Source organism: Antechinus flavipes, chromosome 3, assembly GCF_016432865.1.
Source record: "Antechinus flavipes isolate AdamAnt ecotype Samford, QLD, Australia chromosome 3, AdamAnt_v2, whole genome shotgun sequence".
Classification (NCBI taxonomy): Eukaryota; Metazoa; Chordata; class Mammalia; order Dasyuromorphia; family Dasyuridae; genus Antechinus; species Antechinus flavipes.
The window spans coordinates 4,813,050-4,829,974 of NC_067400.1; the positions used below are offsets into that span (position 1 = coordinate 4,813,050).

Genomic DNA, 16,925 nt, shown 5'->3' on the forward strand with positions numbered 1-16,925 from the left:
TGATAGACTTTGTGTGTCACAGCAGTTCAATGATCTAATGGAATTGCAATAAACTCTGGATGGAAAATGTTCTAAGAGAGAACTATGGAAACTAAATGTGGATCATACATACTGAAATAGTAGGAAAACACACTCTTTTTACTTTTTTCTTCTATTTTTTTCTCTCTTATGACTTTTCTCTTTTGTTCTGATTCTTCTCTCCCAATATAACTCATATGGAAATGTATAAAAAATGAATGTATAGGTATAACCTAAAAAAAGTGGGGGGAAAAGAATTATCAAATGATTAGTAAAACTACTGATTACCAGGGATCATACTTACTTTTCTCCACAGTAGGATGTATTTTTTTTAATAACTTTGGCTAAAACATGACATTGTTAAGAAGAGGAAGATAAACTTTTTTTTATTTACATTCTGATGTATAGATAGGGAATGTATCAGATCTTTTCCTTGAAAGAATGTGCATGTTTGTATGTGAGAATTGACACTTTGGTGCCTAGTGTTGCTATTTGCTTTCTTTATAGAAGAAAATAAATTAGTTTTGCAGCCAAAAGCTGTGTAAATGGACTGTCAGAAATAATTTTCCCTGTTCTAGCTTGGTAAAATTGTTCTTAATCTTTAAAAATTGCCACGTGGATGAAGCTTTTTGCCTGTGCCTAAATGGTTAACATTTCTATTCATATGAAGATTCACACTCAGAATGGATTAGCCTAACTCTGCACTATAGAAATACTGCTCTTCCTCCTCCTTAATCTCTCTATCACCCTTAACAACAGCAACAACAAAACTTCATCAAAGGACTGACATCAGAACCACAGGAACTCTGAGATGCTAAAGTCATTATATAGCATGAGAATATAGTATATGCCTCTGGGAAAGGAAGGAAGGAAGAAAAGAAGAAAGGAAGGAAAAGAGGAAAGGAGGGAGAGAGGAAAGGAGGGAGGGAGGGAAGGAAGGAGGGAGGAATAAAAAGAAGGAGAAAGGAAGGAAAGAAGGGGAGAAAAAAGCTTGAAACTCCTCAGCAAATTCCTAGGAGGAAAGAAGAAAAAAAAAAAAAAGCTTGAAACTCTTCAGTAAATTCCTGTGCACAAATACAAGCTAATCTCCAAGCCAAAGGGCTAAGGCAAAGTCTCTCTGTTTTCTTGCTTATCAAGGTATCTATTGCTTTTCTTAAGAATGGGTAGGAGGGGGAGGGAAGGGAGGAAAAGAGCCAAAATGGTTGAGTGAAGCCAGAAAGCTTCTGTAATGTTCTGGCTATCTCTCTGGAGGTCCTTCCAATGGGCCTTGGTTTCAGCAGAATAATCACCATGAAAATAGTCAGGGATAAAGTCCGAAGTCTTTATTGTCTCTTTCATTCTCCCAGTCTCAGCCAATCAGCCAGTCAGCAGTCTGCACATCTCAATGTAATGTCCTGCTTTCTTGAGTTCCCAAGTTGGGGTAAAAAAAAATGCTTTCTAGAGCCCCCACACTAGGGTGGATTAAAATATAGCGTCCAAACTAGCTCTCTATAGGATCTCGGGGCTAGCCTGAGTCCTTAGTCTTAGTGGAGAAGTGATGAAGGGAGGAGAAACACCATGAGACTGGTCAAGTCTTCTCTCTTGTGGCTGAGTTTACATACTCTATTACAATTAAATACATTCATCATACTGAGTATAAGTCAATCATTATATCACTAGGGAACCATTATTTGTTGTAAGATTAAATCATTCATACTGAACTAGAGAACTTTTAATCACCATGCCTAATTAGATAACCACTGTCTTAGCAATTCCATTGAATTAACACTTTCTTGTAAGAATTCTTGCCTCAAGTATATTTTTCCAGAGTTCTGGCCCATTACAGTTTTTTTTTTAACCTTTTCCATTTTCCTTCAAAAATCTCATGAAACCAAGCCTCTGAACTGAGTCTGATGGAATGAAATCATTCTCCAGCTCAACATAGATACACTTCCAGAAAGATCAGTTTAACTGGGATTAAAGGGGTATTTAGCCCAGCTCAGTTGATGTCCAGGAAAACCAGAGAGAGAGAGTTTTAATCACAGCAGATCAACAAATGAGACCCTCAATCCTGGCTCATTAGCAAAGAAGACCAGTGGGGCAGTCTTCAGTCCCAGTTCAGAAAGCAAATGGTCAGCTAGGGAAAGTAAATTGCTTACTGGAGAGAAAGCAGGTAGAGCTACCCCTGCTGGGAGCAAAACACCAAATACAAGGGTCTCTGTGCTCAAACCCAAGGCTCAGAAGACTGGAAGCTTCTGTCCCCTTTATCCCAAGATCACAGTGTGAGCATGAAAAAAGAAAGAAAAAACACAAAAGAAAGAAAAAAGACAGAAAATGAACAAGAAACAGAAAAGAACTTTTACCACAAACAGGTATTATGGTGACAGAGAAGACTTAAATACTGACTCAGAGAAGAACATAATGCCCATAGGGGAAATCTCAAACGATGATATGAATTGGTCTCAAATCCAAAGATGCTTCCTGGAAGTGCTCATAAAAGATTTTAAAGAGTAAATAAAAGATGTACAAGAAAAAAAATGAGAAAAGAAATGAGAGGTATGCAAGAAAGAGTAAACAGCTTGGAAAAGGAAGGGAAAAATAATTATACTGGATTAAAGAGAAAAGGGAAGATAAAATAAGATAAATTAGATCACCCAAAAAAGTATTATGATAGAAGAAGAAAGGGCGATGAGCATTGTCTGACGTTTAATCTCATCAGTTTTTGCTCAAAATAGGAAATAACATGTTCACTCAATAGATATAGAAATTTATCTCGTTATAAGGAAGTAACAGGAAAAAGGGGGAAAAAAAGGGAGGGCCTAGATAGAAAGGAGGGCAGAAACATTAGGAGAGAGGCATAAAAGAAGGGAGAAGGGATGATAGAAGGGAGGGCCAAAGAAATAGACAATAAAACTCTACTAATAAGGGGCATCAAGCTCCTCCTCTCAGAATTAGATAAATCCAAGCACAAAATAAACAAACAAAAAAAAGAAAATATCAAGGTTAATAGAATCATAACTAGAAAACTTAGATTTCATAGCCCTGGAAAAAAACTGAATATAGATAGAAAGTAATACACCTCCTTTTTTTAGTAGTACATACAAACTATAAAAAAGTGTTACCTATATTAAGGCATAAAAAACTCATAATTAAATGCAGAAAAGCAGAAATAGTGAATGTTTCTCCTTTCAGACCACAATGCAATAAAAAAGTATATTAAGCAAAGGGCCAGGGAAAGATAGACTGAAGACCAATTGGCAATTAAATAATCTAATTCTAAAGAATTAGTGGATAAAACAACAAATCATAGAGACAGCCAATAATCTCATCCAAAAGAAAGACTATAATGAGTCAAAGCAGTTCTTAGGCAAAAATGCATATCTCTAAATAGCTATATGGATAAAACAGAGAAAAGGGAGACCAAGGAATTGGGCTTGCAACTAAAAAAAGCTAGAAAAAGAATGAATTGAAAGCTCCTAATTAAATACCAAATAGAAATTCTGAAACTCAAAGGAGAGATTAATAAAATTCAAACTAAGAAAACTATTGAACTACTTAATAAAACTAAATTTATTTAATGAAAAAAAATGAACAATATAGATAAACATTTTCTTAATTTTGTTAGAAAAAGGGAAAGAAGAAAACAAATTACCAGAATAAAAAATGAAAAGGGTGAACTTATCACCAGTGGAAAAGTGAGTGTAATAGTTAGGAGTTAATTTGCTCAACTAAATGCCAGCAAATCTGACAATCTAATTGAAATGGATGAATATATATAAAAATAAATTGCCCAGATTAACAGAGGAAAAAAATAAATTATTTAAATAGTCCCATTTTAGAAAAAGTATTCGAACAAGCAACTAATAAATTCTCTAAGAAAAAAATCTCAAGGGCCAGATGTATTTAAAAGTGAATTCTACCAAACATTTAGAGATCAATTAATCCAAATAATATGTAAACTATTTGGGAAAAAAATAGAAAAATGAATACTGTTAAATTCCTTCTTTATCACAAATTTGGTACTGATGCCTGAATCAGGAAAAGCCAAAACAAAGAAAGAAAATCACAATCTTCCTAATGAATGTTGATGAAAAAATTCTAAATAAAATATCAGCAAAAAGATTATAACAACTTATCAGGAGGATAAATACATTGTGATCAATTGGAAGTTATACCAGGAATGCAAGGCTGGCTCAATATCAGGAAAACTCTTGCCATAATTGACCATATCAATAATAAAACTAACAAATTATATGACACTCTAAATAGCTGCAGACATATTTTTGGCAAAATACAGAAACCATAGCTATTAAAAATACTAGAGAGCATAGAAAGAAAAGGAATTTTCCTTAAAATGATAAGCAGCATCTATTTAAAATTATTAGCAAACATTATTTGTAATTGGGGGGAAGCTGGATACATTCCTTATGACATCAGAGGTGAAACAAAGATGCCCATTATCACCACTATTATTCAATATCAAAATAGAAATGTTGGCTTTGAATTTCTCTGATAAGGCTTCATTTCTCAAACATAGAGGAAATGCAGTGAAATTTATAAAAAATAAGAACCATGCCTCAACTGATAAATGATCAAAGGTATAGTATGTTCCCAAAGAGCTATATATTCATTCAGATCCTTTGACCTAACATCACCACTAGCCCAGCAGCAAGAAAGAGAAAGAGAAAATAACTGTATGCAAAATAAAATATTTGGGTCTCCACCTGCCAAGACAAACCCAGTAGCTATATGAATACAATTACAAAATACTTCTCACAGAAATAAAGTTAGATCTAGACAATTGGAAAAATGTTAATTGCTTATGGGTAGGCTGAGCTAATATAATATAAATGACAATTCCAGCTAAATTAGTCTACATTTTTAGTGCCATAAAACTCAAACTGCCAAAAAAATATATAGTTAGAAAAAATATGACATAATTTCTCAGAAAGAACAATGTCAAGAATATCAAAGGAATTAGTGGGGAAAAAATACAAAGGATGGTGGCCTATCAATACCAGACTTAAAACTATAATACAAAGCAGCGGTCATCAAAAACCATTTAGTACTGTCTAAGAAATAGAGTGGTGGATGAATGGAATAGGTTAGATACACATAACACAATAATCCATGATTATAGTAATCTAGTATTTGATAAACTCCACAACTTCAGTTTCTGGGATAAGAATTCACTATTTAAAACAAAATAATAATGTCAGAAACTCAGCATAGACATACATCTCACCACCCATATCAAAATAATTTCAAAACGGGTACACGATTTGGGTGTAAAGGGTGATACCATCAGCATAATAGGAAAGCAAGGGACAATTTACCTATCAGTTCTTTGGACAAAAGAGAAATTTATTAACAAAGAATAACTAGAGAATGTTATAAAATGCAAAATAGACAAGTTTAATTATTTTAAATTAATTTTTTTGCATAAACAAAACCAACACAAGCAAAATAAAAAGGGAAGCACAAAACTGGGGGGGAAATTATAACCAGTGTTACTGATAAAGACCTTATTTCTAAAATATATAAAGAACAGTGTCAAATTTATAAGAGTACAAGTCATTCCCCAATTGAAAAATGGTCAGAGGATATGAACAATTTTCAGATGATGAAATTAAAGTCATCTATAGTCAAATAAAAATGATCTAAATCACTATCGATTAGAGAAATGCACATTTAAACCACCTCAAAACTATCAGGTTGACAAAGATGATAGGAAAAGATAATGATAAATGTTGAAGGGGATGTGAGAAAACTGGGGACAATAATGCATTGTAGGTGGAATTGTGTCAAAATTTTGGACAATGACAATAAACTGTGGGTCGAACATACCATCTATATCCAGAAAGAGAACTATGGAGAGTGAATGTAAGTCAATGCATGTTATGTTCACTTTTTTTCTCTTTCTTGTTTTCTTTTCTTTTGTTCTGATTTTTTCTCCCTTCATGATTCATAAATAAATTTTTATTCAAGAAAAAATAATGAACATGCATAATCAGAGGAAAAAATAATAAAAAGAGAGAATTGGTGAGAGACTGGGATTCAGAAGATCTGTGTGTATTGGCTTTCAGAAGCTTGGACTGTAATTCCAATATATTGGAACTCCTATAAATTCATTTGCCAAATCCATCTGTCATCTGCACAGCAAAATAGTACAGCAGTTAAGTGATCTTAGATCTTTCACTTAAACTCACTGAGAATCAACTGTGCTACTTGAAAGATGAGGAATTTGATCTAAATGATTTCCAGCTTCCTTCTAGCTTGAATTCCTATGACTTGCTAACTTACTGAAGCCTTTCCCTGGTATTCATTTCAGACTGGTTTTCTCTTGCAAGGCCAAGTACAATGCACCTTGGCTATGGCATTAGAAAAGCCCTGAGTTCCAGTTGTGCACCATTACTTGGCAGTTGTGTAACTCTATAGCCATTATCTGTGGTGTTTTTCTTCTTTCAAATATAATCAGTCTCTCTCTGCGAGCAGGTTTCTTGGGGGAGAGGGGGGGGTTTCTAGAGGCAGCCTTAGTTTCAGTTAAACGTAATAATCACCCAAATGAAGCCAGGTGCTACAAGTTCAGATCTTTTATTGTCTCCAATATAGCCCAGTTAATTTTCTTAGAGGTCTCTCTCTCTGCTTGATTCCAAGAGCTCTTGCAGCTTTGTCCTTTGCTTCTGTTTCTGCTTTCTTCAGCCTCCAGCCAGCAAACCTGATGAAATGATTCTCTCTTTGCCCCATGTTGGGTGCCATTTCTTCTTTAAAATAATAATGGTTCTCTCTCTTGTTTCTCTTCAGATTCATTTTCAATTTCTGGAACATTAGCATTTTCCTGTCTCCTCCATCTCTTCCTCACGCTGAGCCACCTTACCCTCTTCTTGCTCTGCCTTCTGTTCTTCATTATGCACCACCTGAGGTTCTTTTACCTTCATTGATTGTCTTCTAGGCCTAGCCTCCATTTTATTTATTTGTTCAGCAAATTCATTGTGTCTACTTTCAAACATAGCGTTCATTTTTCTCTGTGACTCTTCTATCTGCTTTTGTGTAGCTGGACACATTCTTCCAGGAATATAGAACAAATGGGGCTTTGTTTTAGTTCTTATATGTTTAATTATCTTAGAATGATGCTCATTCCATTCTTCTTGCAACTGAGCAAGTTCAACCTTTAGTTCCAAAAGTTGTAGTTCTGTCTCTTTAGCATGTCTTTCTTCAAAAAGTTCTCTCCTTTCATTTTCAAATTGTTTTCTTTCTTCTTCGGCTTGCACTTCAAGCTTTTGTTCAATTTCTTGACGCCTCTTTTGCCTTTCTGTAGCTACAGTTGATTCCTGCTTAAATTTCTGAAGGGTACCCATTAACAAGCCAAATATACGTTGATTCCTTTGTTTTCCCTTTTCATCCATATTTTGATCCTGAATAAGGTCTTGACGTGTGCGCTCTTTGGAGGTAGCTACAACTGAAGACTGCAATGCTGGTTTTTTGACATTATCATCCTCTGCATCACTTTCTTGGCGTGATTCTCTTCTTGTCTGACGCTCTCCTCCCAGCCTACTGACTGCCCCTTCAAGATCTCTCTGTTTGGCTGGGGGTCCTCCTCCACTATCTGAGAATCCATGCCTTAGCAATAAATTACCACGACCCCTACCTCCGCCAGGGCCTGAGAGGGCCAGCAATCTAGCATGGATGGGTCTCACATCATTAGGATCCTGGCCCGTGAGTTTTCGGATAGTCTCATCTACATTTTTTAAGCTCTCCTTAGCTTTTTCTAGCTGCTCCTGCAAAGTTCTCACTGTGACTGCCATCTTCTCCACCCGTGGTTAGTGCGGAGGCAGCTCTCAAGCCAGATCGCCCCTGTTCCGGTGCCAAAATGTGGTGTTTTTCTTCTTTAAAATATAATCAGTCTCTCTCTGGGAGCAGGTTTCTTGGGGAGGTTTTCTGGAGGCAGCCTTAGTTTCTGTTAAAAGTAATAATCACCCAAATGCAGCCAGGTGCTAAAAGTTCAGATTTTTTATTATCTCCAATATAGCCCAGTTTGTTTTCTTAGAGGCCTGTCTCTCTGCTTGGTCCCAAGAGCTCTTGCAGCTTTATCCTTTGCTTCTGTCTCTGCTTTCTTCAGTCTCCAGCCAGCAAACCCGATGAAATGAATCTCTCTTGCCTCCAAGAGAGGGCTTCTGGCTGAACTCACTTAACGCTCCTCTCTCCATTTGATTCAGTTGAACTCCGGACTGAGTCTGCTTCTTATATATCATAGCTCAAAGGTTTACCCCTCCCCTTTGAGGGAGGGATTAAGGGAGGTGTGAATTTGGATATCTCATACTAAACCCTGAAATCTCTCAAAAGTGTGAACTCTAATGAGTACAGGTGTGAACACAAGCATTGTTTCTCATTTCGACTTAGTACCTTGTTTCTTCTGACCCATAATATCTCCTTGTAAGATCAGATCAATCATACTAAATTAGATAATTATTGTCTCTATCAACTCTAATGACTTAACAGTTTGTAAAGATTCCAACAATTACCTACCTCTTTCTGACTCTAACAATATATTACAATTTCCTAGTGTTACTGTCTGAATCAAATTAGACAATCTGTTTTGTAAACATTAAAATAATATATTGATCTTATTTATTACAATTGCCATTAATGATTAATAATGCCTGTGAGGAAGGGGAACAACTTGATTTAGCTCTAGGTTCAAATGCTAATCCTATTTTGATCCTGAAGGAATTAAGGAACATACCTCATCCCAATCCAAAGCACCAATAAATAAATAGGAAGGAAAAAGGGAAAAAAAAGGTGGAAAGGATCTCATTTTCTAACATTTCACTCTGAAATTTAAAAAAAATATATTTATTTATTTTTTCTTTATTTTTCTATCTAACCAAATGCAAAATGTTGCCCCCATTCCCTCAAGCCTCTTCTCTTTCTTTGGCATACACGTGGTTTAGAATGACTTTTCCTCATACCAGGATGGATGTCTAGAAAATTCGGCACAGATTTGGGAAATGTGGAAAGGGAAATCAAAGCTTTTTCTTCAAAATATCTACTTGCCAGTACACTTATCTTATATTCTGTATTCTAGGGGGTTAAAATAAAACATGACTCACCCACTCTTTTACTAATCAGTTTTTATTAACAGATGCAGACTGAAAGGGATCATCTATAATAAATTCAGTGTTGGTCTTTGATGTGCCGGGTATACAAGAAAAGCTAAGTCAAGACAAATGAAGTCTCTGTAACAAATAAAAAACAATTTAAAAAATAGATATTTCTCCAATTGAGAGGCAAAGATGGAGGAGGCATTGTTATAGATTTATGCCTAAGGCATCATGGTAGACTCAAGATTTCTCTTTCCTTCAAATTATTGACATTTTGTCTTTTTTGACTTCCTATTGTTTTGAGACTAAAGTGATTTCTAAAGTGCATTTGTGTCCAGAGAGTGGTTTTGTAGCAATCAAATTCAGCAATAGTGAAAGCCTTATTTTTTCTGTTTATGGATAGCATGACATTAATGGTGGTGATATGGAGGAAATATTGTTTAAGGGAAGTTGGACATCTATGCCATTTTCAATAAAATATACAAACTTATCCATTATATCCAAAGCACCTTAACTTAAATGGAATCTGACTCTATGACTAAAGTGGCTACATTGCATTATTATGAAAAGTTTGATATGAGCTATCCATGACTGCACTAATAAAATATTTAACAATCAGCTCTTTAGGGAGGTAAGAGAAGTATTCTGACAAAACTTTAATTTATTTAGCAACCTTTTCTCTTTCATTTTTTTTTTAAGTCTAGAAAATCATAAAATAAGGAATCAGTTTATAGCATTTGCCAATTTCTTTTGGTATAAATGCTCACATTGCAAGTTTAACAATTGACTCTCACTAGAAGCTATGAGATGGTTTTAGCACACTCCTATAGCCAGCCTAGTTCCTGAGATTCACACGACAGAAGGCGCTTACCATTCTTTAGGAAAATTAATGAGGCAATGAGCCTAAAGAGGATCCTGTCAAGTTGATAATACTACATGATTTCTAGACAAAGACCACAATCATCTCCATATAACCTTTTCCTCCTCAACTCCTGAAAATAGATGAAAAAGACAAATGAGTAACACAATGTAGGTTTGGACAACTTAACTGATCCTTGTACTCTCTCACTTTGCTCCAAAATAAGATTTAGACATAAAAGATAAAGCAACTTCAATTGACTTCATAGCTTGAGACACCATGTACCTAATGAAGCAGTAGCTTAAAGAAGGAACTAACAACAGTGAAAATTAAATTTTAATCCCTAAGACATTCACTCAAGACCTTGTCCTTCATCACTCATCATTCTGTCAGACCTGCATGTGCTGTCTCATGACTTTCAGAAGAACTCAACTCTGCCCCATCATCCCATCCTCATTATGCTGCAAAAGGTCCAAAGCCCTGATTTTTCTTCTCCTGTGACTGCAGCAAAGGAATAGAAATAGAGAAATATAAATCACAGACTCCAAAACGGGAACTTTGCTAAGCCCCATGGATACAAATAAGAAAGAGTCCCTGCCCTCAAAGAGCTTATAATCTAAAGGCAAAAGACAACATAAAAGAAAATTGGAAAAGAGGGGAGGAGAAACCAGGGAGTAGATAGCACACAGGGAGGCATCTTGACTAGTGAATGTCAGGCCAAGCAGAGCTACAGAATAAAAGGCTACTGAGGTGCAAAGTTCATAGGGAAAAGCTTTGGATGGAGTTTAGTGTATCCCCCCTCTAGTTTATCTATCAGAGGAGGTTGAGATGGGGAGTGTTCTAGAAATACTGGATCTTATATTTATCCTTAAAATGAAGATTATTATAGGAAGTGGATGGAAGATTTCAAAATCCCAGAATTCTAGAGTTGAAAGGGATCTCAGTAAATACCTAGTCTAATTCTAACTTAAAGCATTCAAACATGTGAGTATTCATGAGAGGCTGCCAGCAGTGTTCCATGTGGATTGAAAGAATTGTACCTTTTTTTCTTTAAAGTGAAGAATAAGTCACTTGATCATGGAATCCAACTAATTCCACAAGACCACCAGGCTAATCCAATTATGCCCAAAAAGAAATTACATGGTAAATTGGAATTTGGGAAGAGCTGACAATTTAAAATAACTTAAAATTCCCAATATGCCTAATACAAAACTTAAACATTACCAGTGTCTATGGTGAACGCCACTCTCCCTATTTCTTTTTTGTTTATTTGTTTGTTTGTTTACTTAGGGATTCACTTAGTTGTTTATTTTGAGTGATTGTCTCTGGCCCCTGGAATCAGATGGCTCTGGAAGGAAAAATGAGGCATATGACCTTGCACAGCCCTCCCTCATTTAAATCTAACTCACTTGCATTGCATGGCATTACCTCCCCAATATCTCAGTTCTTTTTGAGAACAAAGGACAAAGAATAAAAATTTGAGTAGGGTGAAGATCTTGATAAATCTTGATACTGTCCAAACTCATCAATATCTGAACTGAATATTCGTGTAAAATGCAGACATTCACAGAAGTTTGCATCCTGCAAATGATGTTCAAGTCTCCATCCAAAAAGTAGAGTTTCCCTACAGATAGTACCGTCATTCAGATGATTCTTTCTTGAATGACACTGTGCTGAATGAAGGAAAATATTGAACAATCTTTGAATCACCAATTTTGGGACTGAGAATAAGATTCAGAGATCATCTCATTCAAAACTTATACAATGGGATCCTCCTCAAGTGGTCACCCTTAAGTGGTCAATAGTTGTAATCCCTTAAGATGATAAGGAATCACCACTGAAGCAGTGGTCCTCAAATTTCAGCTCAAGAAAAATAAAAGAGCAGAAACTCACCACTTCTCTGGGCATCCTCTTCTGACTTAAACATCTCTCCTTGTTTGACTCAACTAAGTTGACAAAAAAAAAATGAACTCCTCAATGAAAATATATTGAGCAAACTATAATATAAAGTAAGGCAGATAAATCATAAAGCTCATTTATCAAAATATGTATCTTGTCTCTACAAATGGACAATGAACTGGATATATTAAGGGACCCAGAATAGTCGTTCAGCTTTATCACAATATTAAAGGAGGTACCTGGATAAAAATGGCCCAGGAAGAGAATATGGTCATAGATGTAGGTAGGATTTATAACTGGGAGAAACCATCTTCATTGATTTGTAATAAAAATATGGAAAAGGAACACAGCTTATGCCAAAGTACTGTGCATGATCTTCTGTGGAAAGAACTGAAGAGGCCTAGTAGATAAAGATTGTAGTTGGATGGTGGGATGATTTGAAAGGAAGAACTCCAATTCCTGGATTAGGGGGGAGCCTTGAGCCACTTTCTAAAATATGAACCAAGTTGTTCTTCATTTCATCACAAACATTGGTTTTTACTATTCACAAAGTTTCCAAATCCATAAGTATTTCAGAAAATGACTTTATTTTTTCATTTGAGATTATAGAGTCTGTGGACTGGAAATTTATGTGAACTCTTACAAGCTTGATTAATTACCTGAGAGTCTCTATAGTGCACTGGACAGAAGCCTGGCATTGGCATTGGGAGTCAGGTGTCATGTTCCTAATGCCTTTAACTAAGGGTCAGGAAGACTTTGCTTCAAAATGCTACCTCAGGCACTTACTAGCTCTGTGACCCTGAGCAAGTGCCTTAACCTCTGTGAGCTTCTATTTCATCACATTAAAAATTTGGGTATTGGCTTCCCTAACCCCTGAAATCCTTTCCAATTCTAAGTTAATGATTCTGGCTTAAGTCCCAATACTGCCATTTCCTAACTGTGTAACCTTAAGCAAGTAATTGCATTTTTCTGAGTTTTCTCATTTTCATTTCTCATTTCTTTCTTATTGCTCAATTTTGGCTTTCTCTTCAGTATAAATGTAGATAGTAATGTTTGCAGTATTTACTTTCATAGGAAAGTTTTTTTTTTTGAAAGCACTGAACCCTGAACTATTATATAAATAGGAGCTCTGATTAGTATTGTTAATAGTCATAAGCAAATGATCAAGCTTAAAGGATAGCTCAAATTATTAAGGATAACTCAAAGCAGTTTGTGGAAGAAGATTGGCCAATATGACTCGTCAGCTATCCAATTATACTCTAATATTTCATGTCCAGTGAAAGAAACTAGTTTACTAATTGAAAGGAGTTACTGCTTAAGTAAACTAGTTAGATAAACTAGATATGATCATCCTAAAGACCCGGATATATGCAAATATTTGATGGGCCTTTGGGTCAGAGGAAATAAAGTTCTATTTATTGTGTTTGGCATCTAAAGCCAGAAACAGAACTAATGGCGGAGGTTCCAAAGAAACCAGTAGGCTCAATATCTGGAAATATTTCTTACCAATGAGAGGTCTTCTAACATTGGGATAGGATGTCTTTCTGGGTGAGCTGGTGATGTTGAGTGATTCTTTGCAAGGGCAGAGACAGAGAATTAGGTCAGAAGGATGTGTTCTGGTGTCTGGTACATAAATGAAATTGGACAGTTCTAGATGGCACCTGATCATTCTCCCTCAATCTGTTTGTGCTTTTCTTTCACTCAGTCTGGTAGTCTGAAAGTTTGAAGTAGTCATTTCATAAGGCAAGCATCCCATGGTGTACATGCTTTCTCACTGGCTGCATCTGCCTTGGATTTGCTTCCACATGGCTGCACCATAGGAAACATCCATGAAGTATGTCTTTGTTAAACAGAGTGGAAACTGTACAAGCAATTGAATTGAACCTCACCCCTTCAACTTTCACAAAAATGTGCTTCTTGTACTCTAGGGCTGTAACATGGGCCCAGATTGGATGGAGTGCCATTGCCATATTGATTACATCTGAAACTGTCCCTTCTTGAAAATTAGCCACCAGTACAATCATTGGGCACATCTCCTCTGGAGATAGCTACACTTTCTTTCTGTTTGTTTATTTTTTTGGTTTTGTTGAGAAGAGGTTAATCCTTTTAATTCATTAGAGCTTTCAAACAAGATCAGTCAGTGAGTAAATAAGCAGTAATCAAATGTTTATTAAATGCCATTCATTGTGCTAAGTACTGAGGATACAAAGAAGAAGGGTGGGAGTCTCTGCTTTCTAGGAGGTCCTACTCTAATGGAGGGAAAAAAAAAACCCTAAATTCTTTTTTGCATGGAAAGAGACTGGATTTGAATCAGGAAGCCATGAGTTCAAATCCTGCCTTGGACATTTATTAGATGTATAATCCTGGAGAGATCATGAAAAAAGAAAAAGGACCCACATGTGCAAAAATGTTTGTAGTAACGTGCTTTATATTGGCAAGGAGTTGAAAACTAAACAGATACCCCTCAGTTGGGGAATGGCTGAATAACTCATGGCATAGGAGTATAATGGAATATTATTGTTCTATAAGAAATGAGAAACAGGATGATTTCAGAAAGGCTTAAAAATTACATAACATAAGAGTAGAACCAAGAAAACATTATATACAACAGCAAAAAGACTATGTGATGATCAACTCTGATGAATGTGACTTTTCAACAATGAGATGATTCAGGACAATTCCAATAGACTTGTGATGGAGAGCATTTTCTGCATTTAGAAAGAGAACCATGGGGAATAAATGGGAATTACAAAACAGTATTTTCACCTTTTTGTTATTGTTTGCTTGCTTTTTTCTTTCTCATTTTTTTTTGATTTGTTTTTCTCTTGTGCAACATGATAAATGTGAAAATATGTTTACAAGAATTGCACATGTTTAATTGGATTATTTGCTATCTAGGAAAGGGACATGGGCGAAGGGAGAAATAAAAAAAAATGGAGCACAAGGTTTTGCTGTGGTAGATGTTGAAAACTATCTTTGCATGTATATTGAAAATAAAAAGCTATTATTAAAAAAAATTTAAAAATGAAAAAAAAAGTTATAGATATAATTTTCCCATCTAGGTATGTAAACAGTTTAACCTTTAAATTATATATATTTTCACTCCTGTTTACCTTTCTATGCATCTATTGAGTCCAGTGTTTGAAGATTACACTTTATTTTTGTACTGATTTTTCAATAGAAAGATTCAATCTCTTACTTTATTGAAGATCCATTTCCTTCCCTGAAAGATGATGCTTGGTCTTCCTGAATAATTCATTCTTGGTTGTGATCCCAGATTCTTTGCTTCCAGAATATGGTATTCCAGACCCTTCAATCCTTTATTGTAGAAGCTGCCAGATCCTGGGTAATCCTGTCTATTGCTCTTCAATATATATATTTTTTTTTCCTGGCAGCTTACAGTAATTTTTCCTTGAGATTATAATTCTGGAGTTTTGCAACAATGTTCCGGGATTTTTCTTGTGGGATCTCTTTCTATATGTGATCTTTCAATGACTATTTCATCTATTGGTTTTCGTGTATCAGGGCAGTTTTCCTTGATGATCTGAAATCATATTTCAACTCTGATCTTTCTCACTCCAGGACCAATGCTCTATCCACTGTGCTACCTACTTGCCCTCAACCTCTCTTATTTCCCACATTAACAGTGTCCAAAAAATTTTACCTCAACCTTTACTCTAAATTCAACACTTCTCCATCAGTTTATGAATAGCCTGTTTCATTATATCATATTGCATAGTGATTGGCCATTATGTTGATCAGAGTTCCTGTCTTTCTAGATTGATGTCTTTAAAATCATTTTATTATGTACATTATTCTCCTGGTTCTCTGCTCATTCACCGTCCCTGCCTAATCTTAGCTTCATTGCCTTTGTTGGTAAAAGGAGGATGCTAGCCTATACCCTAGGACTGATCCTTTAATATTTAATATTTTTGCATTTTTTTAATTCCTTAGGATTAGATTATTTAATTTCCAGTTAATTTCATTCTTTCTATTGTTCTTTATTGAGTGTAATTTTTATTGCATTATGACCCTAAAAAGATACATTTAGTATTTGTTTTCCTTTGTATTTGATCATGATGTTGTTATGCTCTCAAACATAGTCAATTTTTGTGTATGCTGTATCACTGAGAAAAAGGTATTTTTATTTCAATCCCTGTTCAATTTTCCCCCAAAGGTCTATCATATCTAACTTTTATTTTCTTATTTATTTTTGGTTAAATTTATCTCATTCTTGAGAGGAGAAAGTCAAGGTTCTCCATGGTATGGTTTTACTATTTCTTCCCATAACTTTTAATTTTTCCTTTAATATTGTGGATGCTATAATAGTCTCAATATTCATAGTCTGTGGTATTATTTAGCAAAAAGAAGTTTCCTTCTTTATCTCAGAACTATTTTTGGTTCTGTTTTGTGATAGATCAGGATTGCTTATTCTCCTTTTTCTCCTCCTTCTTCCTTCAGCTGTATTATAATAATTCTCCTCCCATCCTTTACATTTACTCTATGTCTCTTTGTTTCAAATGTGTTTTTTGTAAATAATATATCATAATATTTTAGTTTTTAATCCACTCTGCCATTCATTTCCATTTTGTGACTGAGTTTATCCCATTCACATTCACAGTTATTTTACTATTTATTTCCCTCTGTTCTGCTTTCTCTCTCTCTGTCTCTCTGTCTCTGCCTCCCTGTATCTCTCTCCCTCCCTCCATCCTGTCTTTTCTCAAGTAATTCTTTGGTGTTTTATTTCTAACCATTATTTCCCAATCCATCCTTCCATTAATCCATTTCCCCTTTTCTTTGCTTTGCTTTTTAAGTAGTTCTTTTCATCATTTTTTTTACCTCTTTTTACCATTTGACAAATTCTGTTTCTTAAGAAACTCATCTCATCAGTAGATTTTGTACCTCTCTTACATATATTACCTATTCTGTTTATTAGAATGTTTTTTTCTTCAGTTTTTTTTTTTTCCATGTGGAATATATCTGTGTATATAGGTGTGTGCCTCCTTACCAAACAATTGCTTCTTTCTTACATTAATTTCATTTCTTTGCTTCACTTTTCCTCTGTTTGA

The 16,925-nt window shown here is 35.2% G+C and overlaps 1 protein-coding gene across 1 annotated transcript; it reads right to left on the reverse strand.

The window, feature by feature from the left end:
- Window positions 1-71: 71 nt before the first annotated feature.
- LOC127556962 (pinin-like) lies at window positions 72-7,802 on the reverse strand. Its single transcript, XM_051990468.1, is given in 3 exon segments — window positions 72-191; window positions 6,782-6,833; window positions 6,835-7,802. Coding segments are annotated over 3 exon segments (1,140 nt in total).
- Window positions 7,803-16,925: the final 9,123 nt, after the last annotated feature.